The sequence below is a fragment of the Mustela nivalis genome (genome assembly GCF_964662115.1).
Source record: "Mustela nivalis genome assembly, chromosome: 9".
Taxonomy (NCBI): domain Eukaryota; kingdom Metazoa; phylum Chordata; class Mammalia; order Carnivora; family Mustelidae; genus Mustela; species Mustela nivalis.
In genome coordinates, this window is record NC_139028.1 from 99,618,115 (window position 1) to 99,641,795 (window position 23,681).

At 41.4% G+C, this 23,681-nt stretch overlaps 1 protein-coding gene across 3 annotated transcripts in view; it reads left to right on the top strand.

Annotated features, from left to right (window-relative positions):
* The window catches only part of TTC17 (tetratricopeptide repeat domain 17), a 117,632-nt gene that overhangs the window by 83,031 nt on the left and 10,920 nt on the right, over nucleotides 1–23,681 (top strand). For 2 of the 3 annotated variants that reach the window (XM_082684023.1, XM_082684024.1), the window contains 5 exons: nucleotides 2,179–2,438; nucleotides 4,117–4,270; nucleotides 9,099–9,219; nucleotides 11,411–11,570; nucleotides 12,488–12,571. In XM_082684023.1, coding sequence (XP_082540149.1) covers nucleotides 2,179–2,438; nucleotides 4,117–4,270; nucleotides 9,099–9,219; nucleotides 11,411–11,570; nucleotides 12,488–12,571 — 779 coding nt within the window. Of the gene's footprint in view, nucleotides 1–2,178; nucleotides 2,439–4,116; nucleotides 4,271–9,098; nucleotides 9,220–11,410; nucleotides 11,571–12,487; nucleotides 12,572–19,875; nucleotides 20,582–23,681 lie in introns of those variants that run through there. The other variant, XM_082684025.1, reaches the window with a different exon arrangement.

A 23,681-nucleotide genomic window follows, 5' to 3' on the forward strand; every position in this document is an offset into this window, starting at 1 on the left:
CCTGGGTGGCTCAGTGGGTTAAGCCTCTGCCTTCAGCTCAGGTCATGATCTCAGGGTCCTGGGATAGAGCCCCGCATTGGGCTCTCTGCTCGGCGGGGAGCCTTCTTCCCCCTCCCCCTTGGCCTGTCTCTGTGCCTGCTTGTGACCTCTCTCTCTGTGTCAAATATATAAAATCTTTAAAAAAAAAAAAAAAACACTTAGAACTGTGTTGCTACAAGTCAGATGGCAGATAGTTCTTCTAATTAAGTTGCTTTTTGGGGTCCCCATAGCAACCCTGTCCAGGTATTTTCCCTGACTTAGCTACTGAAAAATTAGTAAGTCATATAGTATGCTAGACATTATGTTAAGGACATGATACTTGCTTTTAACACGTGACAACCTTAGAGTTTATAAAGTCTTGAATCACCAGCAGGACAAGGCAACGGCTGGAGCAGAAAATCCTCAAGAACCTCACAAACCAAAATATTCCCCAGTTCCATTAACTCACTCTACAGCCGTGCCTCTTAAGTGTCACATACAATGTTAGACATTCAGGATATAGTAGTAAACAAGAAGATATACTATTTGCCACATAATTTAGGCAATAACCATCTTTATCTGAATATTCTAAAGAAAATGCCCTTGTAAACCCCTATTTTACTTTATGCTTATCTCAGAACTTCATTAGTGATAATGATAATAATAAGCAAAAAAAACCCCGGCAGACTGGTTCAAAAGACCTAAAAGAAATTTACTTGAAAGGACCACAGTACATTTCAAAATCACTTGTTATCAAATGAAGGAGCCTTATAGTTCTTTCAAGAAAGAATAACAGATTTCTAACGGTACTCCCAGCCCGACAACAGACCTTCCCACTTTCTGGAATAGAAAGTGGGATGGAAGATAGAGATGCCACCAGAGCCGAGAGAGATACTCTGGGTGTAGGGATCAAAGCTTTATGTTGCCTTTAGCCTTGGTGGTCAGCCACTTTTCTCACCCCATGCCTCCCCAGAGACTAATACTTTGCATTTCTAACGTGAGTTCATACTCACTATGGTTACGGGTTTAGTCAATATGGCAGTGAGATTCCTGACCTTGGCCTTATTAGTACCATGTTTTAAATCACTGAACGAACCAGAATTACCAACTGAAGGTTATTGGGATGACTTAACTAGGATAATGTAGACTGGCATTTTCTGAGCAATGCCATTTTCTGGCATTTCCGAGCTCTCAGGTTGTCCAGTAGATACATTACAAAAGGAGGTATTCCATTTTATTTGTTTTTGTACCCTATCTACATCCGGAAAGTATTGGAGATGACTTTCATGAACACACACTATAAGATTCAGCCATTAATTCAAAATAGCAAAAGTTAAGTAATAAAGTTTTTTTTTTTTTTAAGGAAGGAAAGCATTCTATTAAGAAACTCAGACAAATTTTTGCCCTAAATGTTCTAGTCATCTAGGCATAGAAGGGAACGTGTAAGGTTATATAACCTTTAATGTATAACAGTAGAAACACTGACTTCCCAAGAGAAAGAATTTTTCTAGGCCATTGTACTGGGAAACATCCATGGAAGTCTTTACATAAGAAACATGAGCAACATAACAAATAATGTCTTCATAACCATTTTAGGAAAATATTACCCTACTCCATCACTATTTCTTTACACTGGCCATTAGTGAAAATAAGAGCCTGAATATAGAATTAGGATAATTACCCATTAAAAAGTCGTTGTTCAGATAAGGCAGTTAGACTGTATGGCCTGGACATGCAGCCATGATATTTCATTTGCTGTTTGAATATAACTTTAAGGATCTCACATATTCAATAAATAATATCATAACAAATTTCACCTTTGCCATCCGTGTCTTATATTTAAAGCAAGTGGGTCTTTTTTTTTTTTTTCAGTAATATGTCTATAAAGTAGCCATCCCCCTGCTCACTAGTGATACAGTAATCAGTGCCTGCCTGCCACCTTGCTGCTTCTGTTGTCCTTATCCAAGTTTTTGACAAAGCTACACAGCAAAGAGGACATTTTATTGTGCATTTTGAGGATGATGAGTGGCATTTTTATGGGTGGTTATCGAATTTGCTCCAAGCAGAGCCAGAGCTGCTCAGACAGCAAGGTTGGAGTCATTCAAGTACTGGAGTGAGTACTACAAAATCTTTAATGATCTGCGGGTGCTCAAATTTCAGGTACAGTGGTTGAGGAGAGCAATGGTTCCGATGAGATGGAGAATTCGGATGAAACAAAAATGTCTGAAGAGATACTGGCTTTGGTGGACGAATTTCAACAGGCATGGCCCCTGGAAGGCTTTGGGGGAGCCCTGGAGATGAAAGGGCGGCGTCTGGACTTGCAGGGGATACGAGTGCTAAAGAAGGGTCCCCAGGATGGAGTGGCCAGAAGCTCTTGCTACGGAGACTGCAGAAGTGAAGATGATGAAGCCACAGAATGGGTGAGAGTTGGCCAAGTCCCTTCACACCAAACCATAGCCCAGGTCTTGGTGGGGGTGGGGGCTTCCACATTCACAGAGTGTAATGTCTCTCTTGGGGGTGTGGCGCCACTTTACTCCACCTTCCAGTCAGCCCTCGAGTGGGCCTTGTACTGAGGAACATTTCCCTTTACTTCCGTCTGTCTCGCTAGCTCTTCCAGGAGGCAGATGAAGTGGGAGCCTATCCAGCCTGCATGCCTGCAACCGCCCAGCTCAGACATCTTCATTTTCAGTTTCCTCTATACACCCTTCAGGGCTAAGCTATTTGTTCATTTTACTAAATGTTTTTCATTTAGACCTGTAAGAATGAAACAGAACTCTAGAATAGGACTGGTTACTCTTTTGTTTTTAGAAAAAGAGAGCTCAAGTCGGGGGTAGGGTGGGGAGGAGGCAGAGAGGGACAGGGAGGGAGGCAATCTTAAGCAGGTTCTTTGTTCAGTGTGAAATCCAGTGCAGAATTCAATCGCACAGCCCTGAGATTCTGTCAAAACACTTAACCAGCTGAGCCACCCAGGCGCCCCAGCACTGGTTACCTTTTTGTTGTTGTTTCAGGGGTACAGGTCTGTGAATCATCAGTATTACACAACTCACGGCACTCACCATAGCACGTACCCTTCCCAGTGTCCGTTACCCTGCCACCCCATCCTCCCACCACTTCTCTTCTCCAGCAACCCTTGGAGACCAAGAGTCTCTTATAGTTTGTCTCTCTCCCTGGCTTCATTTTTCCCTCCCTTCCCCTATAATCTTCTTGTCTTATTTCTCTAATTCCTCAAATCAGTGAGATCATATGATAATTATCCCTCTCTGGTAGACTTCTTTTCTTTTCTTTTCTTTTATTTATTTGACAAAGAGAGAGAGATCACAAGTAGGCAGAGCAGGAGGTGGGGGGGGCGGGGAGAAGCAGATTCCCCACCAAGCAGAGAACCTGATGTGGGGCTCAATCCCAGGACCCTGAGATCATGACCCGGGCTGAAGGCAGAGGCTCAACCCTCTGAGCCCTGGCGCCCCGACTTCTTTTACTTAGCATAGTAACCTCTAGTTCCATCCATGTTGTTGCAAATGGCAAGATTCCGGGTTTTTTGATGGCTGCATAGTATTCCATTGTGTATATCTATATACCACATCTTTATCCATTCCTCTGTTGATAGACATCTAGGCTCTTTCCATAGTTTGGCTATGGTGGACATTGCTGCTATAAACATTGGGGTGCACGTGCCCCTTCAGATCACTACATTTGTATCTTTAGGGTAAATACCCTAGTGTGATTGCTGGGTTGGAGGGTAGTTCTATTTTCAACTTTTTGAGGAAACTCCATTCTGTTGTCTAGAGTGGCTGCACCAGCTTGCATTCCCACCAACAGTGTAGGAGGGTTCCCCCTTCTCCGCATCCTTGCCAACACCTGTCATTTCCTGACTTGTTAATTTTAGTCATTCTGCCTAGTGTGAGGTGGTATCTCACTGTGGTTTTGATTTGTATTTCCATGATGCTGAGTGATGTCGAGCACTTTTTCATTTGTCTCTTAGCCATTTGGATGTTTTCTTTGTAGAATTAGGACCGGTTACTCTTAAAACCCCCAATATCCACAGCCTTTACAGATTTGATAATTGGTCTAATTTGTCCCCAACATATTTCCATTTTCCAGATCACATTCCAGGTCAAACGTGTAAAGAAACCCAAAGGAGACCATAAGAAAATTCCTGGGAAAAAGGTAGAACAGAATCAAGCAGAAAATGTACATCGTTACCAAGCAAACTTGGAGATCACTGGCCCAAAGGTGGCATCTCCTGGGCCACAAGGTAAATTTGAATGTTTAATATGCCAGTTTCTTTTTTCAGATTGCACTGTCTCATTTCTTACTAAGGATGTGTTTGTGACTTGAAGGAGATCAGATGAGAGGGTAATGGGGCTTAGTGAATGAGGAAACAGTCGTTGGTATAAAAAGTTTGTTTTGATATTATTTGACTTCTTTACCATTGCCTGTCGGGCTTATATTCTTATCATCTTGAGCTTGAAGTCCTATTAATTCTCGATAGTCTAGTTTAATAGGATCACATGTGTCTTATAGGATGGTTGTGAGAACTATAAGAATTATACATGTGAAGTGCTTTAAATGAACTGGCCACATAGTACTCAATAAATATTAACACTTAATATTTTATGTGTCTGATATCTCTTTAAGTATTGGATAAATGCTTTAGAACTGTGCCCAGGAAAAATGCATACACATCAGAATTTGTCATGTACTTTTAGGGTTCATAGTTGTCCTGAAGTGCTTCTTGGGACTCCAGGTTCAGGGCCATTGCCATGGGCCCAGTTGACTTTCTTTTCTAGCAATGAAATAGTGGTGATCAAATTTCTTTTATAAAGAATTTTTTTTAAAGGATATTTTCACTATTCTAGACTTCAAAAATTAACTTCATGAAAAGATGTCTTATTTAATTTGGTATACTTAAAGCTGAAAGCAGGAGGCACATAATAAAATATAAAGAATGGGGTCAGTTTGGCTAAATCCCAGAGTGAACTGTTACTTAGAAAATACAAAGGACACCAAAAAGGACATTTTGTCATGACTGAAGTTGACAGCATGTAGTAGCTGTACTATTTAAGGGTGGCATCGTGTGTTAACAAGCTACAGAAAGAACACAGCACTTCCTTTACTAGGTCTGTCTTCTGTAGCAAGGGGAAGGGTGTTCAAAATGTAAAACATCATATGGAAATGAAAATTCCATTAAATAGTAAATGTAATAAAATCATAAAAGTAGAAAATTTAGATGAATATTTATGTACTTTTCCAATGGGAAAAGACTTTCTAAGGCAGAGAGAAAAAGAAAAAAATAATGATGGCATCAGAAGACACCATAAAGTAGGCAGAGGACTGAAACAAAGTATTTTTGCGGAATATTTATATTTTTACAGACTCGGTGATAAGCACAAAGTATCAGTATCATTTAAAGAACACCTACAGGGGCTACAGGGCAACCTGGCTGGCTTAAGTCAGTTGAGCACCTGACGTCAGCTCAAGTCATGATCTCAGGGTCCCGGGATCGAGCCCCCCCTTGGGCTCCCTGATCCGTGAGGAGTCTGCTCTCCCACTCCCGCTGCCCCTCCCTGCTTGTGTGCTCTTCTCTCTTTCTCTCTCTCATATAAACAGATAAAATCTTTTAAAAAAATAAAATAACACCCACAAATCAGTATGAAAACACAGCATTTCAGTGAGTTGTGTGCAAGTACAGAGACAGTTCCCCAAATAACACACATACAGTTGGCCACTGAACGTGATGAAATGTTCAGCCTCACTAGCAATCAAAGAGACATAAACACAAACAGCGACATGCCATCTTTGCTCCTCAAACTGTCTTTAAATGTGTAATACACAGAGTTAATGAGATCAATTAGGGGATCATTTGACCATATAGATCAGAAAATTTAAAAATAAACCAATAATTTTACTTCCAATAATTTACCCTAAGTAAATCATTTTATAGATGCCAAAGAAAGAAGTGGCAAGATTGATCATGGGGCCGCTTATTATAATAAAAAAATTATAAACCACCTAAATGCTGGTAATTTCCCAAATACATTACAGAACATCCATGCCATGTACTGTGCAGCCAAGATGCTTATAATCTAGTAAGTGAACCAAAGCGGTTTATAAAATAGCAGGTAGATCACTTCAATTTTTGTAAGGTAGTAGATATACTGTATTATGACTACACTTGTTCACATTTCTGTATCTGCAGCTGAGGTGTATCTTACAGCTGATGATATTTTAAATAATAATTGGCTGTGTTTTTCTTTCTTATACCATATAAAATAATGTTTATGACCTCTTAGATTTGATAAAAGAAGCTAAAATAAACAAGTATGTAGAAACAAGTATAGAAGAGAATATACCAAAGTGTAAGTGGTCATTTCTGGGTACTGATAGAGATATGGGTAATTTTTAATTTTCTTCTACATGCTTTTCCATTTCCTAAATATTTTATAATAAGCCTATATTGTTTTTACAAATAAAAAACTAAAACTTTCTTGTAAAAGTGAAAATTAAAGCTTGGTGTGGTTGAGATGACAGGAAAGCACTTAAGTGGTTTTAAATGTATTCAAGTGGGTGGGCCCACATAGGGCATTGAGTGTACTTGGCCAAGGACATCAGGGAACCTGCTTACTCTCAGTAACATGAAAAGTCCTAAGGCTTGGAAGAGATGACAGGTAGCCAGAGAGGTACAGTATCCTGGGTTTTCAAATAAATCTGGATTCTCTTCACTACTAGGAGAGAAGGTTCATGGTAAATCCTGACAAAGTTTGGGGGTTTTTTGGGTTTTTTTTAAGATTTTACTTATTTATTTGACAGAGATCACAGGTAGGCAGAGAGAAAGGAGGAAGCAGGCTCCCTGCTGAGCAGAGAGCCCGATGCGGGGCTCGATCCCGGGACCCTGGGATCATGACCTGAGCCGAAGGCAGAGGCTTTAACCCACTGAGCCACCCAGGTGCCCAATCCTAACAAAGTTTTAAAGCAAATCCTAAAACAGATAGTTTGTGAGGCCATGGGGAAGAGTGGAGATCAGTGGGGGCCACTGTAAATTTACTAAGAACTAGTAAAAATAATAATGAATAACTAATTTGACTTCCTTTTTTGAAGAGAGCTACCAGACTAGAAGACCAGGCAAGTGCTGTAAATACAATGTAACTAGATTTCAGCAAAGCATTTAACAAAGTCTTTTAGGGGGCACCTGGGTGGCTTAGTCGTTAAGTGTCTACCTTTGGCTCAGGTCATGGTCCCAGAGTCCTGGGATTGAGCCCCACACAGGCTCCCTGCTCAGTGGAAAGCCTGCTTCTCCCTCTCCCTCTGCCTTTCCCCCTGTTTGTGTTCCCTCTCTTGCTGTCTCTGTCAAATAAATAAAATCTTAAAAAAATAAGTAAATAAATAAATAGAGTCTGTGAGGATATTCCAGTGAACAAGATGGGGAAATGTGAGCTAAGAGGCTCCCCATTGCCTATAGAATGAAGTCCAAACCTCCTCGTGTAGTGTACAAGCATCCAGCCTGTCTGTCCTTCACGCTGTTATTTTTCTGAACCAACCACGCTCTTATTTTACCCCCTTACCTTTGCATAAGCTGCCCCCTCTGCCTGGCCTGCTCTCCTGCCACATCAGCAGCGCTAAAATATCACTCATCCTTATACTTCCGATGCCACGCGCCTTCCCTTCCTTGATACCTTCAGGCAGAATTAGTTGCTCTCACCTCCGTGCTGTTGTCCTGTCCTTTCACTCTAGCAGTCATCCTTTCGTATCCTAGGATTTGTTCATGTTTACCTTCCTCCCTAGACTGTGAACTCAGGGGCAGGCCCCTTCTGTATTATTCCCCTGACTATTCCTAGTGCCTCAACACAGTTCCCATTTCTTTATGATAGATGCTCAATAAATGCTTTTCAAGTGAATTTCTTAAACATTACAGAAATAAAATAAGCTTTATTGTGAAACTTACGGTTTAATTCTTTTAGTTATTCATTTAAACAGAGTTTAAAATTCTTCCAAACTGTTCCATTTTACTTAAATCTAGAGCCCTGCTTATACCTCAGTTTTCTGTTATCGGCAAATTCCCACATTATAAGAAAAAGTTACACAGATGCAAAGTTCTCCTTCCTGTCCATTCATTCTATTGTAAGTCTTCCAGAAGTCCCTCATTCCAGACAAGACTTAGTTGGGGACTCAGTCTAAGTCAAGGGCCTGTACACAAAAGGTAGTACCTGTGAAGGGTGTCAATTAACAGAGCTTTAAAAGCCCAGTATAGCTTTAAATAGCACGCTGATTGGAAGCATACATGTTGGACTCAGACCGATCTGGATCTGGATCCGAGCTCTGCTGTCCATTAGCCAAGTAACTTTGGGCAAGTCACCTGATTTCTCTGTGCCTCCATTTTCCCACCTGAGAAATGAGCTGTGGATTTAAGGCACTTAGCACAGGACCTGAACACACAGTAAGTGCTCTGGAAATAAATGATAACCCATCATTATCACTGTTATTCCCCATCTGCTGCTTTTCTTTGCAGCAGTGGTTCTCTACCAGGAGTGATTTTGTCTTCCCAGGACACATTTTGGTTGTCCCATCTGTGTGTGTGTGGCAGAGGGGGAATGGGGGGTGCTACTGGTTCTATAGGGTAGAAGCCAGGGATGCTCCTAGACATCCTCCAGTGCACAGGACAGCCCCACACAAAGCACCCCCCAGCCACAGTCAGTCCTGCGAGAATGGGAAACCATGCTTTAACCGTACATGCTCCTCCTAAGTTGGAGCTGTCTTTATAAAATCAAGATATAGAGGGGTAAAAATGAAACTTGGTAAGATGTTAACATCGAAGAATATCTTAGCTCTTATCTTCCGTTGATCAGTCTTAAATCCAGTGGACTCATTTATTTTTACTTCATCATCTGTCTTTGAGCCCGAGACTTCACTCAGATAATCTTATTCCCTTTGCTGTGAATGACAAGATTCTAATTCTCTAGATGGTAAAAATCCTAAAGACTAGAAGAATGACTGGCACCTCCAAACATGCCAGCCTGGGTTAAGTAAGACACTGTGGGTTCTGTTCCTTTGCAGTCATGTGCATTGATGTCATACTTTCCTTCTAGGAAAAAAGCGTGACTACCAGAGTCTGGGATGGCCCAGCCCAGACGAGTGCCTCAAACTCCGCTGGGTAGAGCTGACTGCCATCGTGAGTACCTGGCTTGCAGTTTCTTCAAAAAACATTGAGTGAGTATCTTAAACCCCTCGCTCCTTTGTGGTATTTATGTACCAGCGAACCTCTTGGGCCTCTCTTGACTTCAGGGATGCCCTTCTTTGTCAGCAGCTATTAGAGGAGTCGTCCTTTTTGGGCTTAGAGTTTCTGAGGATGACCATTGCTGACCACAGGCCACAGGTGGACACAGTCCATTGTACTGAAGCAGTGAACGTGCCCTCCCTTCTTAGGGCCTTCCCCCACACTTTTTAAGGTCTGCAGAAGTATGGAACTTACTTAGTTTGAGTTAAAGACTGGATCCCTCTTTATGGAAAAACCTGTGTTTCTGACATTGTGTACTTAAAAAAGGGAGCCAGAGCATATCTAGATTTACAAACACCTACCAAGACACAGGCTGAGCCAAGCTGCCCCTCCGGTAACTGAGTTTTCCTCCTTGGATACTCATTCTCTTTTGCTGGCTCCTTCTCTGCCCTTTAAATGTTGGTGTTCCCCAAGATTTACCTCTAAGCCTTCTTACCTTAGAATCACTCCGAGTCAGACTGATGTACTCCCAGAACTTCTGTCACCCCCAGTATATTGACAGCTCTTAAATTTGAATCTCCATACCGGATTTTTTCTTCAAATCATCTGTCCAATTACTGACTTGGCCTCTCTGTCTAGATAGCTCTGAGACCCCTCAACCTCAGCAAAACCATACTCATTGTTTCCTTGTCCGCTCACCTTCCAAAAAATCATTGTTCTGTGTGTTTTCTGTTTCTTATTCTTAGTAGATCGCTCCAGCAGTGCTTAGGCCAGAAAACTGGAAGTCGTCCTTAATGATCCCTTTCCCTTCACCCTCAGATCTGGTCTTTTACCCATTCTAACTGCTTCCACCCTCTGAGTGTTTTTCAAAGCCATCGGCTTTTCTCCATCTCCATTGCTGTTTCCTTAAAGCAGATCGTCATCATCTCCACTTCACTCCGCTCAGTAGGTGCCTAGCGGGGCCGCGTGCTTTATTGACTCTTGACTCTATTCTGCCCCTTATCCCTACAGTACTCAAACTCCTTCCTCAAATACAAGTCAAATAATTCTTAAAATGCTCTAATAACTTCTTACTGCTCTTTACCATGGTCCACAAAGCCCTTTGTGATCTGCCGCCGTGTGTCTTTCCATCCTCGCCACCCTCCCTCCTGTCGGGCCCTTGACACTGGTGTTGCTTTGCGTGGGGTGATGTTCTCGCCACCTGCTTCCCACCTGGTTCATTCACACCCTGGGCTTGACTTAAATCTTGGTTCCTTAGGGAATCCTTCACTAGCCACCTCCTTCCTCCATCAGCAGAGGGGGAAATACATACCTCCCCGTGGGGTACTGACATTATACCTTGCTTTCATCTTTTATAACATCTGTAATAACCGAGCCACTCACAAGACCACAAGCACCATAACAGCAGGGATTGGCGATGTCTTGTTAATTATTGTACCTCTGGTGTGTGACACGTAGTAGGCTCTAAATAAATAATGAATGAATGTTTGCCTAATACATTTTAGCTTTAAATAGCTAGAAATAAAATTTGGCCATGCCAGTTTACCATTTCAGCATATATGAGAGTGTATAACATTTAGCCTGCACATAGCAGGAAAATGACCACTTTGGGTCTACAAAAGGGAGTTACATGGATACACTGAACAGCTGTATCTGTTTAAAATGTACTGTCTGAACTTTGGGTCATTTTTCCTGTGGGGTGGGCTTCTGTGCATAAAGGGAAAATAAAAGATAGGAACCACTTGCGGGTATTTATCACTGAAAAGGGAATTTTACCCTAAAAACAGAAATCATAGACTAAAGCCCGCCAGGTTCAAAACTTCCCAGTGAGAAAAAATGGCCAATGGCAGTGACCACACCAGACCCCATGGTGCATAGAAAGGAGGCAGCTTGAGTGGACCGGGAAATCACTGAGTTCAGGACTCTGATTCCAGCGCTGCTCCTTTGACCAGGGCTACGATCTCTGCTCATACGTTCAGCAAACAGTTATCTCCAGGCACTGGATTCTTGCACCTATAAAATGAGAGAGCAGACTAGATCACCTCTGCTGTCTCTTCAGTCTGTGAGTCGTGGTTCCAGACAGTCCTGGTAACATCGCAAAGTTACGATCAGCCGATTATTAATACTCTTGCTCCCCACCCACTTGGGTTTCCCATGGCTAATGTGGCAATCTCCATTTTCCAGCATCACAGAACACATCGACTTTGCCACTCCAATACAGCAGCCAGCGATGGAGCCGCTTTGCAACGGCAATCTGCCCACGAGCATGCACACCTTGGACCACCTGCACGGGGTCTCCAACCGGGCCAGCCTGCACTACACGGGCGAGAGTCAGCTGACAGAGGTGAGGGCCCAGCCGTTTTCAGCGCGGCTGTACTTGCTAGCACTGCAGTGGTGTGGCAGCTGACAGCAGGAAGCCCGGGGGCTGGGCCGCATTTCAGAGGGCCTAACTCTAGGTGGTTTTCGGCCAGGCCTGATTTATTTCAGGCCCTGGGAGTGAGTTCATGCTTTTCCTTTAAGGGCCAGGAAATTTGAATTCTGATTCACTCCTCAAGGTAGGTAGCATTCTGCTTGCTAGCGGACAGAGGCTCTTGTCAGGATTATTTGGGGCAGCTTATTCTCCTGTTGGCATTCTTAAGAAGGCAGGGAAGGTGAGCAGACCCGGCATATGCCTAGCAGACAATGTACCGAGAAGGACAATTGAGAAACCACCACAAATGTCCAAGAGTAGAGGATTTGTTAAATAAGTGTTGTACAGATAGAGGATAGTATACAGTGGAGCCCCCAAGAAAGATGTCGTAGAAATACATTTATTGGCATGAAGAAATCTTCATGTTATGTGAAAATATAGGGGACAATAGATAGTGTGATCCCATATTCTGTGAGTGAGGCAGTATGGGTGTACACATGCTATTTCAGAAAAATCCCTGAAACATCAGTAGTGTAAAGATACTAACACTGGTTGCGTCTGGGTGACAGGAATACAGATAGTTTTAATTTTCTTTATTTACTCTCTTTTCTAATGTTGCTGTAATGAATATGTTTTACATGTCTGTAGTTTTTGTCGAGTGGGAGGGTACGGAAGGGATGCTAGGTTTCCATACGTCTTCCCCAAAGTGCCCGACCAGCAGGACCACAGCACACCAGCATACCCCAGAGCAGCCGCTGGCTTTTGGGCCCTAGTGTCCAGCTCAGCATCAGCAGCGTCACCTAGATCCTGCTCCTTTCCTTGCTCTCACCTGCCGTCTTTCCCTACACCAGGTACTGCAAAATCTTGGCAAAGACCAGTATCCACAGCAGTCACTCGAACAAATCGGCACACGAATTGCCAAAGTTTTGGAAAAGGTGAGTCACCCTGTAGGAAAGCTGGAAACTACCGTCTGTCCACCTTCTGACTTTCCCAGATTATTTGCCACTAAGTGGCTCTAACCTCTATGTGAGTTACACAGCACTTAGTAGCTAAAGGGAGGACGTGGAATAACCCACCACTGAGTTTCCATTACTTTTCCCTTGCTTTTTCCATCCCTCGGTTAGCACTCTTTTTGGCTGCTCTGTGTATCTTCTATGGTGGAACCTACCTTGTCAGTTTTGTCTTTTTTTTTTTTTTTTTTTTAACCACACATGTTGAGCCCGTGGCCTTTATTCGTGCCCTGGCCCTCAGTTTTGTCTTCTTTACTCCAGTGTGGAGCTCCTGGCAACCAGGGAATCTCAGTATATGATGTAAGTCGGGTATTCTGGTGGTGAAGAGTAGTTGGTATTTCAGGCTGTAGATGGGAAACACAACTTTAAATACCTTCTTCTCTTGAAATAATGAAACAAAATATCTGCAAAACTGCGTTTTCATAGAAGCCTGGAGAACATATTCTGCGTTTCTAAGACTGTTCATCCGTTTCTGTGTGATCTTTATGTAAAAAGGGGGTTTTGTAAAACTAAAATTAATTATTTTATGGTTAAGTATCTCTCCACTTTATTAATATACAATGTTAAAGCAGTACTATAACCTAATGAGAATCTACTGGGCTTCCGGCACTACATGGCAGTGTGGCAGGAATAGGGAAGTCATGGTAGTTTTAAACACAGGAAATGAGAAAGACATAGCATCACCATTCTGTGTCGATTCTGAACCCCATCTGGCCGTATGTCACCAGTTCCCCTGATGACTTGCATTACAAGGTATATTCCTTGATTATGGTCCATTTTGGTTTCCTGGGCTTGGTTCCTTAATCTGTTTCTCCACTCTTGACCCTCCTCTCTGAGTGGTCTTTCTTTTCTGTAAGAAAGGCCTGTGTTTGCCGTTGAAAAGCTCACTCGTCTTGCTTCCCACCTTTCTCTCCCTTTTAGTCCAAACTGGCACAACCCCTTTAAAAGACTTTGTAGAGGGCGCCTGGGTGGCTCAGTGGGTTGGGCCTCTGCCTTCAGCTCAGGTCATGATCTCAGGGTCCTGGGATCGGGCCCCGCATTGGGCTCTGTGCTTAGTGGGGAGCCTGCTTCCCCCTCTCTCTCTGCCTGCCTTTCTGCCTGCTTGTGATCTCTCTCGCCCTCTGTCAAATAAATAAATAAAATCTTTAAAAAAAAAAAAAAAGACTTTGTAGACCTTCAATTGATAAGTCACTGCAGACAGAACCCACATCTCAAATCTCTTCAAGAAGGTCCCTGTCTACCTTGAATGTGAGTCCAGGGTGTAAATACCTTAAGATTTTTAGGCACTTTTTGTCTGTGAGAGCCTTATGAGGCTTACATCTATATCCTTCTGAGGCAGGAATAACAAAAGGTCCTGCTGCCTTGTTTCTGATTTGAGCTTGACCCCAAGGCCATAGTTTTACTGGTAACTTTCTGGATTTTTTTTTTTTTTTTTTTACTTTAAAATCTCGTGCTGATTGGAGAAGCTGACAATCGAAAAAGTTTCATTTTCTAACCCTGCAAGTCCCAGCTTGAAAGCAGTTTTTCTAAACCCTGCCCCAAAACTGTAGTTTCTAAAGTGCTCTCTCTTTTAATAGCTTTTCAAAAACCCTTTGTCACTCTCACCATTCTTCTTGGAAGTCTTCCTAGCCAGATCTACAACTTGGTTAGGTATTTTTGCTGTATTCTAAGATACAGCCTCAATGTTTTACCAATAGACAAGTCCGCCCCTTGTCTCCAGCCTCCCGTCCTGATTTCCTCCGTGCTCGTCCAGCCTCCGTGAAGAGTCTCACTGCTGCTCAGCAGTTGTAGTCGACCCAGTCCTAGAACTAACACCACAGGTTCTAAGTGTGTGGTATGGCCGCACTCTATTCTGAACACCAAACACTATTTCAGTTCTTCATTTCTGCCTCAGAAGCCACTCCAGAATCTACTGGCTTCAAACAAAACCGCGATTTGCTCAAGACTGTGCAGTCTGAGCCAGACTCAGCTGGACATTCTTCTGGTCTCCCTTGGAGTCATTCATGCCACTGAAGACGTGTAGAGACTCATCTGGGACTGGCCACCGAAGAAGGTTTCACTCATGTGTCTGAACCTCCAGTGGAGAGGGTGGAATAGCTGGGCACAGCTATTGGTTGTCTCCCAGCAGGGTAGCTGGACCTTTCTCCATGATGTCTTGGGGCTCCAGAAGGGTGAGAGCAGAAGCACTCAGGCCTCCGAGAGCCTGTGCGTAGCGAGAACTGCCACGGCACCACTCTGTCCAAGTGCAGAGTGTTGGCGCCTGCTTGGAATCAAAGGCTGGGGAAACGTCCTCCATGTGCTAGCAGTGACAAAGAATGCATGGCCCATCTTTAACACACCGCGGGTCCCTCCAGAGGAGCAACAAGACTGACAGCATCTCAGCAGAGATGATAGAAACCAGAGGCCAGTGTAACAACATCTTTCAAGCTGGAAGAGAAAAACTGCAAGCCTAGAATTTTATACCAGCAAACATGTCCTTCAGATATTAAGGTGAAATAAAGATGGGTTCAGAGAAAAGAAAATTCAGAGAATCTGACACCAGAGGGCCTGCACTGAAATAGCAAAGAACGTTCTCAGGAAAACATCCCAGATAGAGATATCGACACGCAAGAGGGAATGAAGAACGCCGCGAAGACAAATGGAAATGAACAGTAGCCATACAGTCCTAGCTGCAGGGCGCTGAAGTGCCGCGCTTTTACGTGTCACTAAAGTGCACAGTAACAATAACAGGTGATGGGAGGGAAGTAAATGGAGTTGAAAAGTTCTGAGGTTTAATTGGTATCAGCCAAGTGCTAAAGTAATAATTTGCATAGGACTGTGATAAGTAAGAATACAGTTTTAAGCTCTAGGCTAACTACTAACAATGGTTTTAAAATGTAATTGAACAGAAGGAAAATGGAATAATGTAAAACATTTGATTAAAGAAAGTCAGGCAAGAGAAAGGGTGCATAAAAATAAAATGCAAATGGTAAAATAGGAAGTAGAGATTCCAAGCGTATCAGCAGTTAGGTAAAAAAGATTATGTAATTGAAGCATTTAGTATGGAATGGATTTTTTTAATCGAACTATATACTGCTTATAAGAGAAACACTTTAAATATCAGGTACAGAAGTGTTGAGAATATGAAGATGGAAAACAATATATACCATGCAAACAATTTAAAAAAGAGAGCAACATTGTCATCAGAAAAAAATAGACTTTGAAGCAGGAAGCACTCCTAGCACTAGAAGAGCTAAAATGAAAAAGATCAATAATGGCAAATGTGGGAGATGCTACAGAGCTACCAGAACTCTCATGTTGGGACTTGCCAGTTGGGAGTATTACCATACAGACATTTTGGAGAAGTTTGGTTGTCTATTAAGCATATATGATCCAGGAATTTTAGTGCTAGATATTTATCAAAGAGGCATGAAAATACATGTCCACAAAATACTTTATGTTCACAGCAGATTTATTCATAATAGCCAGAAAAACATTGAGGTGCCCATCAATAGAAGAATGGAAGAACAATGGTGTATTTACATGGTGGATACTAATTATACTAATGGATTCAGTAAGAAAGGCCCAACATGCATATTGATGAATCTCAAAAATACTACACTAATAAAAGAGATTGGACACAAAAAAAGTACCTAGTATGTGAGTTCCAACTATATGAAATTCTAGAACAGGCAAAACTCACCTGTGGTGTTAGAAATCTGATCACTTGTTGCTTTGTGGGGAGAGGGTTGACTGGGAAGCAGCCTGAAAGGACTTTGTAGAGTGTTGGAAATGTATATTTAGTAGTAGTCAAAAGTGAATGTTTTACTTAAGATCTGAGCATTTCTGTGTAAATTATACCTATTTTCAAAAATGAAGGTTTAAGGATCTTAGACCACCAGAAACTGAAACAGACTTGAACGAAAAATCACTAAAGGAATTTCTTCAGGCAGAACAAAAACTATCCCAGATGGAAACAGGAAAAAGCAGAGAGCAACAGAAAGGGTAAATATTAGAGTAAATATAAATGAGTGTGACCATACAAAGTAATGACAGTAGTAGCTTCTGATGGGAAAGTGTAATAGCATCAGGTGTGTCCCTCCAGAGGGAGTCCTTGCTTAGCCCAGCGACCCTTCTCTGCCTGCTACCCTTTGCTGCTAGGCCACAGTTCAAGTGCAAGAGAACAAGTCAAATGATGTATTATGGGAACTGTCCTGGTTTTGATGTTCCAAGTTCCATATAAAAACCAGTATCTTTTGTGATAGCTCCTTGAGTCCTGGAAAGAGCCTCGCTCTTTATAAGAACCACGGTACTCTGAAACTCAGAACTGGCTTTTCATGAGGTGTTCATAGTTTATTTCCAGTTCTCCTAGTCTAGTTACAGTTACCAACTGAGGTCATTTTTACTATAAGCTATTTTGCCTGGTAAGAGAACATTCTCCCTTTATTAGGTTTTCAGGAAAATGGAGCTAGAAGGTTAATCTAGTAACCATGTCCATTGTGGGCTCACAGACCAATCTCCATGACCTTGAGTTACTAACTTTAATACAACTCCTCTCAGACTTTAGGGTCCACCAGAATCACCTGGAGCGCTTATTAGAGTCCACAGTTTGCTGGGCTTCTTGAGTTAGTAGGACTAGGGCTGGGCTTGAGTATGGACATTTCTAGTAAGCTGTTGGCTGATACTGCTGGTAAGAAGATCACATTTTGAAACCGCTGCCTTAGAAAATGACAGTGATGACAAATAAAGCACCCCTTTCTCATTTATCACTCACAGAAGAACAAGCATGTCCATATCCTCTTTGCTTCCAGCTTTTAAAATAGTCATTATCATTTGTCATTTCTTGGAAAGCCCAAGGAGTTTGTAGTTTTCATTGCCATTCATTATCTCCTTAAGTGTCTGCAGATGACACTGATTAGTCCCCAAGTGAAGGTTAAACCCTCGAGACGCCGCCTCAGGTTGCCGCTGAGGTCGCTCCCACATAAGCTGCTCGGACAGCGCTGCCTCCCCAGACGTGCAGCACACCACAGCCATTGCCAAGAAGCCAGTTTGTGTGCCAGCTCGCCACTTAGCCCTCTTCGACCTGTGTGCTTGTGCAGAGTGGTTCTTCTACTTCCGTCCCCTGCTCCCCCTGCTAGGGGCTCGTGGGCACCTCTCCATGCTGAGTAGATCTGTGGCCAACCCAGTTTCGGTCCAGACCGACCCAGCTGCTCCACCTCTTTTCTAGTCCAGCCCCGCTCACAAACATGGAGTCGAGCTTGCTCGAGTCTCTTCCCCACCCCCTGCCGGGTATCAGGGCCCCGTTTGACCCCAATGCATCAGCTACCCCAAGACAATTGTCATTCTTTCCAGCCAGCCCACTTACAGCTGTGCTTCTGGTCACTTCCATTTCATGGACAGTGGGGAGGAGAGGAGTGGGCAGTCTCTTGGCACAAGTTTGTCTTCAGCTTTCATCTAGTCCCACAATGGAAAGATTTATCCTCTATCACACAATGTCAAACTTCTGCCATCAGACCCCGAGAAAGTTAGCTCCGCACTGAGACTTTAGTTTCATCTGCGTCTCCCTGGGCATTCTTTTATGTCACAGTGCCTTGGCCACATTGAACCAAGGCTATGAAAGTCCATTCTGCTGCTGCTACCACTCTGCGGTATCCACTGCCAGAGGATTTAGGGCCAGCTAGATAAATATTTTATACTCATACAACTCAGTAGGGCACTTGTGGTCTTGCCTTCGGTCAGAAGGATAGAGTAGGAAACCCAGTAAACCAGCCATGCAGCTTCCATGAGTTTTTCCAAGAATTCCCCTAGCAGTCTGGCAGCAGGCCCAGGGACAGTTATCTGCCCCTTTCCCCAAGTGACAGTTCAGCAACAAGGGATCAAGTCCACATGAGCTGAGTATGGGAACAACCCTAGTTCAGAAGTCGCAAGTTCCATGCAGGAACCAAAAACTTTTACAAGAGTCCACTGGGCCTAGAGTGCAAGAGTTCCAGCAAGGGACAAGAAATGTCACACTGGGGAATGGTCACAGTCCTCCCCATCCACTGCAGTTTAGTCAGGTTGTATTTACTCTAAGTGTGTTGGCTGATAACATGGCTGGCATTCTACCTTTATTAGGTTTCCAGGGTAACACAGCTAAAAGATTAACATAAGATTAATTTTCCCATGAATACACATGGGCAGGGTGTTAGGTTTTAGCTTTATCAGGGAAGTAGAAGAATTAAAGTAATAATTTGTATTTTTAGTCTGGAATAGTTTAAAGGTGCATATTGTCGTTTCTAGGCTCATCATTAAAAGAACAGTTGAAGAATGTAAAGTTAAGGAAAAATGGAATAATAAAAAAAAATTTGATTAATTCAGTAAATTAAGAAAGGAAGACAAAAGGAATATAAAATGGAAATATATATTAAATGTAAAATATAAAAATGGGTAAAATAAAATACAAATAGTAAAGTGTTAGAGATAAGTATAATACGTAATTAATGACAGTAAATACAAAAGGACTAAGTATTCCAATTAGATTACCAACATTATCAGACTGGGTTAAAATACTGAACCCACTTATGTGCTGTTCACAAGTAACACACTTTACTGTAAGATATTAAATGGTTGAAATTAAACAGATGGGAAGAAGATATACAAACACTCATCAAAAGAAAGCTGGTTTAACTATGCCAACATTCAGACAATGTGGAATTTACAGGAAGAAGCATTACTACAAAAAAGACGATTAATAATAATAGAGAGATCAGTCCACCAAGAATATACAAAATTGTAAATCTGTTTGATGAAACCAATAAGATAATTTCAAATTATATACGACAAGCATTAAACATTGGCAGATCTAAACAGAAACAAATGAATCTACAATCATAATAGACATCAACCTCTCTCAGTAAGTGGTAGAACTAAACAGACAAAAAAAAGTAAAAATATAGACCATCTTCCTAAAAAACAAATTTGACTTCACATATTTATATAATGTTTCATTAAACTGTGACATAATTCTCTTTTTTAAGAAAGCATATGGCTCAATCAGTAGAGCATGCTACTCTTGATCTTGGGGTTATGAGTTCGAGCCCCATATTAAGATAGAACCCACTTAAAATAATTTTTTTCAAAATGCATGTGGACCATTTACCGTGTTAATCATAAACTGACTCATAAAATTTAAAATACTGAAATAATTTATAGTATTGTTTTCTTTTTTTTTTTTTTTTAAAGATTTTTTTATTTATTTTTTTGACAGACAGAGATCTCAAGCAGGCAGAGAGGCAGACAGAGAGAGAGAGGAGGAAGCAGGCTCCCTGCTGAGCAGAGAGCCCGATGCGGGGCTCGATCCCAGGACCCTGGGATTATGACCTGAGCCGAAGGCAGAGGCTTTAACCCACTGAGCCACCCAGGAGCCCCGAGAAACAGATATTTTAAAATGGAAGAGTAACTTTTAAAAATACTTTTAAATGGTTTTCTGTGGAGGGAAGAAAGAAATTGGTTGGGAAAGATCGGGCATGAAGCTAGATTTTCTTGACTCGATAGTATCTTTTGTTTGATTTTGAAAACAAATATTTTGTTTAATATCAAAACAAATTTTAATAAGGCAGTTCCTAATTAAAAGTAAAATTAAGTGAGCCCGACCACATATTCAGTTGGTAATAAAACCATACCAAGAGGAACTATTCCAAGTGACTTTAAAAGACCATTATTTGACTACCTCCCTGATGGGATACTTACCCTACGCACAAAAGAAAACCTTACTCGTTTTCAATAATACTATTGTTAGAAATATTGATATTGTCTTGAGATTGTAGGTGTATGCAATGCAAAATAAATGAATAATTGTGTTGGTAATGTTGCAAACTAGAGTTTGGCCATGGGTAAAGGACATAAAAGTGTGAGAATGATGATGTTAAGTAAATGTCTATAGTCGTGAATTAAAAATACTAGCAAAACTTTCTCATATATTTACACATTTCCTAACTTTATTTGCTGAAAAGATTAATATGAGTGAGTAACTCAGTATTGATAAGCACACTTTATGCCTAGATATTGATTCTTAGATACTAGTTTCCATTAAAGGAGCCAGAATTCCTTGGAGAAATGGCTTCTACCAAGTCCAGGCAAGCAAAGAGACTCCCAAACTCAACAAAGGTTGTGTCAGAAAAACTCAGAGTCAACTGGAATATGTTCCCATTGGCCAAAGATGGAACACTTTGACGCAACTGAGTGGGTAGATCACATCACATATATTAAACGATATTTAGACTCCCAAATTCACGCTGAGGATTTGGTTTTGGAAGATACATGGGAACAAACTTGGGTTTTTGTTTTTGTTTTGTTTTGTTTTTCCTAATATGAAAAAATAACCAGCATGTTTGCTTTCTTTCTAAATGAACTGTACTTTAGGGTAAATGATCCAATGATGAGAAAAAGTCTCTCTATAGGAGTATTCCAAGTAGTAAACTAGAAATAATAAAATTAGAATATTACAGTTTCGCTGCTCCTAATTAATTTTTGGCAGTGATCATCACTCGCTACTAACCTCACAAATACACTCAGCGTGTGGGTACCATTGGACATTCATGTTACCACCTGTGAAGCGTTTGGCCACCCTCCCTCCTCAGTAAGTCAAATCTGAGGCCAGTCAAGCCTCTGACTACCAACTAGTGGGAAATACAGGGGCAAAGGAGCGTGTTAAATGACTCCTGGGATACCATCAGCAGAGGCCAGACAGTGGAAAACTACAGGATACATAACCCCATTTCTTCCACAGGAATGTTAAATAGTAGATGAAGATGAACCCTCGGTATCAAAAGACACTTAAGGAACACATTAACCAATGGCAACATGCAAACTTTATTTAGATTATGATTCAAATTATAAAAGCAGAATGAACTTGCATAAGACAGCCAGGGAAAACAGGACTATTGATGATACTAAAAAATAATTTTCAATATTTTAAGCAAGCTTTGTTAACCTTGTTTTAAATATGAGTTTTTATCTTTTAGAGGTACACACATGGAAAACTTACTGATGAAATTATGTGAAGTCTGGGATTTGCTTCACATTAATATGGATGAGGGGTTAGAGGAAATCATAAGTGGCCATGAGTTGATAAGTGTTGAAGCTCATCATTGAGTGCATGGAAGTTCTTATACTATTGTCTTCTTTTGTATATATTTGAAATTTATCATTATAAAATATTTTTAAAATGTTATCTCAAAGGTGAACAAACAAATACCATACCAGAAATGAGGAAGTTAAAAAAACAAATTGACATCTCTTAAACTAAAATTATATTTATTTAAGTCAAATACTCATTGGGTGAATTAGACACAATTAAATAGTGAATGCAAGCTTTGTGTAAAAAATTACCTAAGATATTATAGAGACAAGACGGTGAGTGAATCAACAGATTCAGGAAGCATGCCATTTTCCAACCTGGATAAGTAGAAAGAAATCCATGCCTGGCTACGTCATAGTAAGTCAGCAAAAACAAAGGTATCTTAAGAGCATCTGTTTCAGTCGGGGCACTGTCAGGGAAACAGAGACGACATTAGGTAATTCAGAAGAGCAAATTGAAGGTTGAGAATTGATTACATTGTTGTGAGAGGGTGAAAAAGGAAACTCCTGACTCCAGTAAACTAGAAATACCAACTGCTGGGCCTGGCACCCAAGCCTAGGGATGAGAGAAACAGGCAGGCAGTGGGGTTTTCAAAATCTCAGCGTTCACAGGAATTCTGGCAAGTGGGAGTTCTGGCTTCTGAAGAGGGAGCATATCCTGGCTGCTGAAGGGATGCAGTGAGGCTGGGTCTGGGAGTGCAAAACACCATTGCTCAAATGACGCTGACAGGTGCAACAGGCAAACAGGAAGAAAAAGTCCTTTCTCCCTCTTGCCTTTCAGTTTCCTAGGTTGCACATTTGCAGACCCTGACAAGAAGCCTGCTAACAAAGGAGAAATATGATTTGCAGAGTTCTAGCCACAGTACCACAGAACAAATTATAGAATTTTGGATTTGCATCTGACCACTTGATAAAGACCGCAACGTTCATGCATGAATTTACTCACAAACAAATATGTCGCCGAGGCTTAGTGTATACCAAAGACTTTTTAAGTGCTTGGGATAAATCAGTGAGGAAAAATTTAGACAAAGACCTCTGCCCTTAGGAAGAGCAGAAGGGACAGATTACCTACAGAGGAATCATGGTCAAAATGACAGCCCGTTTCTCAAAACACCTATCTAAGCCAGGTGATAGTTTTGAAAACATAGTGGGCCCTCCTAGAATTGTGTACTTTACAATGAGAGAAGAGTAAACACATTTAAAGATAACTGGAAAAAGTTTACTACCAGGAGTCCTACCTAAACGAATTTTTCTGTATGAAAGCCAAAGAAGGATTGTCTGAGACCGAAGATTTGCTAAGCAAATAAAATGGTACATGCGTGCAAACCCAAGCAAATATGTCTGTAGAAAACAATAATTTGTGGGATTTTTAAGAGAAATGACTAAACAGAAATACTATGCAAAACAATACACATTTGAGTGTGGGATGATCAGAGTTAAAGTGTTCAAAAGGCCTCTTAATATTTAGGAGGAATGAGTTAACATATTGCTTAAACTTATGTCCAATATTGCGTAAAGATTTAAGGTTAACCATTAAAAAGAATGCAGATCCCAATCCTTTGAAGATAAAATAAGTTAGGAAGGGGAGGATTAAAAGAAAAAAAAAAAAACATTAGTGCAAGAAGTGGCAAAAAAAAAAAAAAAAAAAAGCATTTAAGGGTCAGAACAACAGTAACAAAAAGTGATAAGAACAAATAGAAGCCAAGAAGTAGACAATCTTAAAAACAATCTGTAATAAGGGGCACCTGGTGAGTGTCTGCCTTCAGCTCATGTTGTAATCCCAGAGCCCTGGGGTGGAGCCTCTGGTCAGGCTCCTCACTCAGCAGGGAATCTGCTTCTCCCTCTGCCCCTTCCCCCACTTGTGCTTTGGTGCTCTCTCTCACTCTCTCAAATCTTTTTTTTTTTTTTTTTTAAGATTTTATTTATTTATTTGACAGAG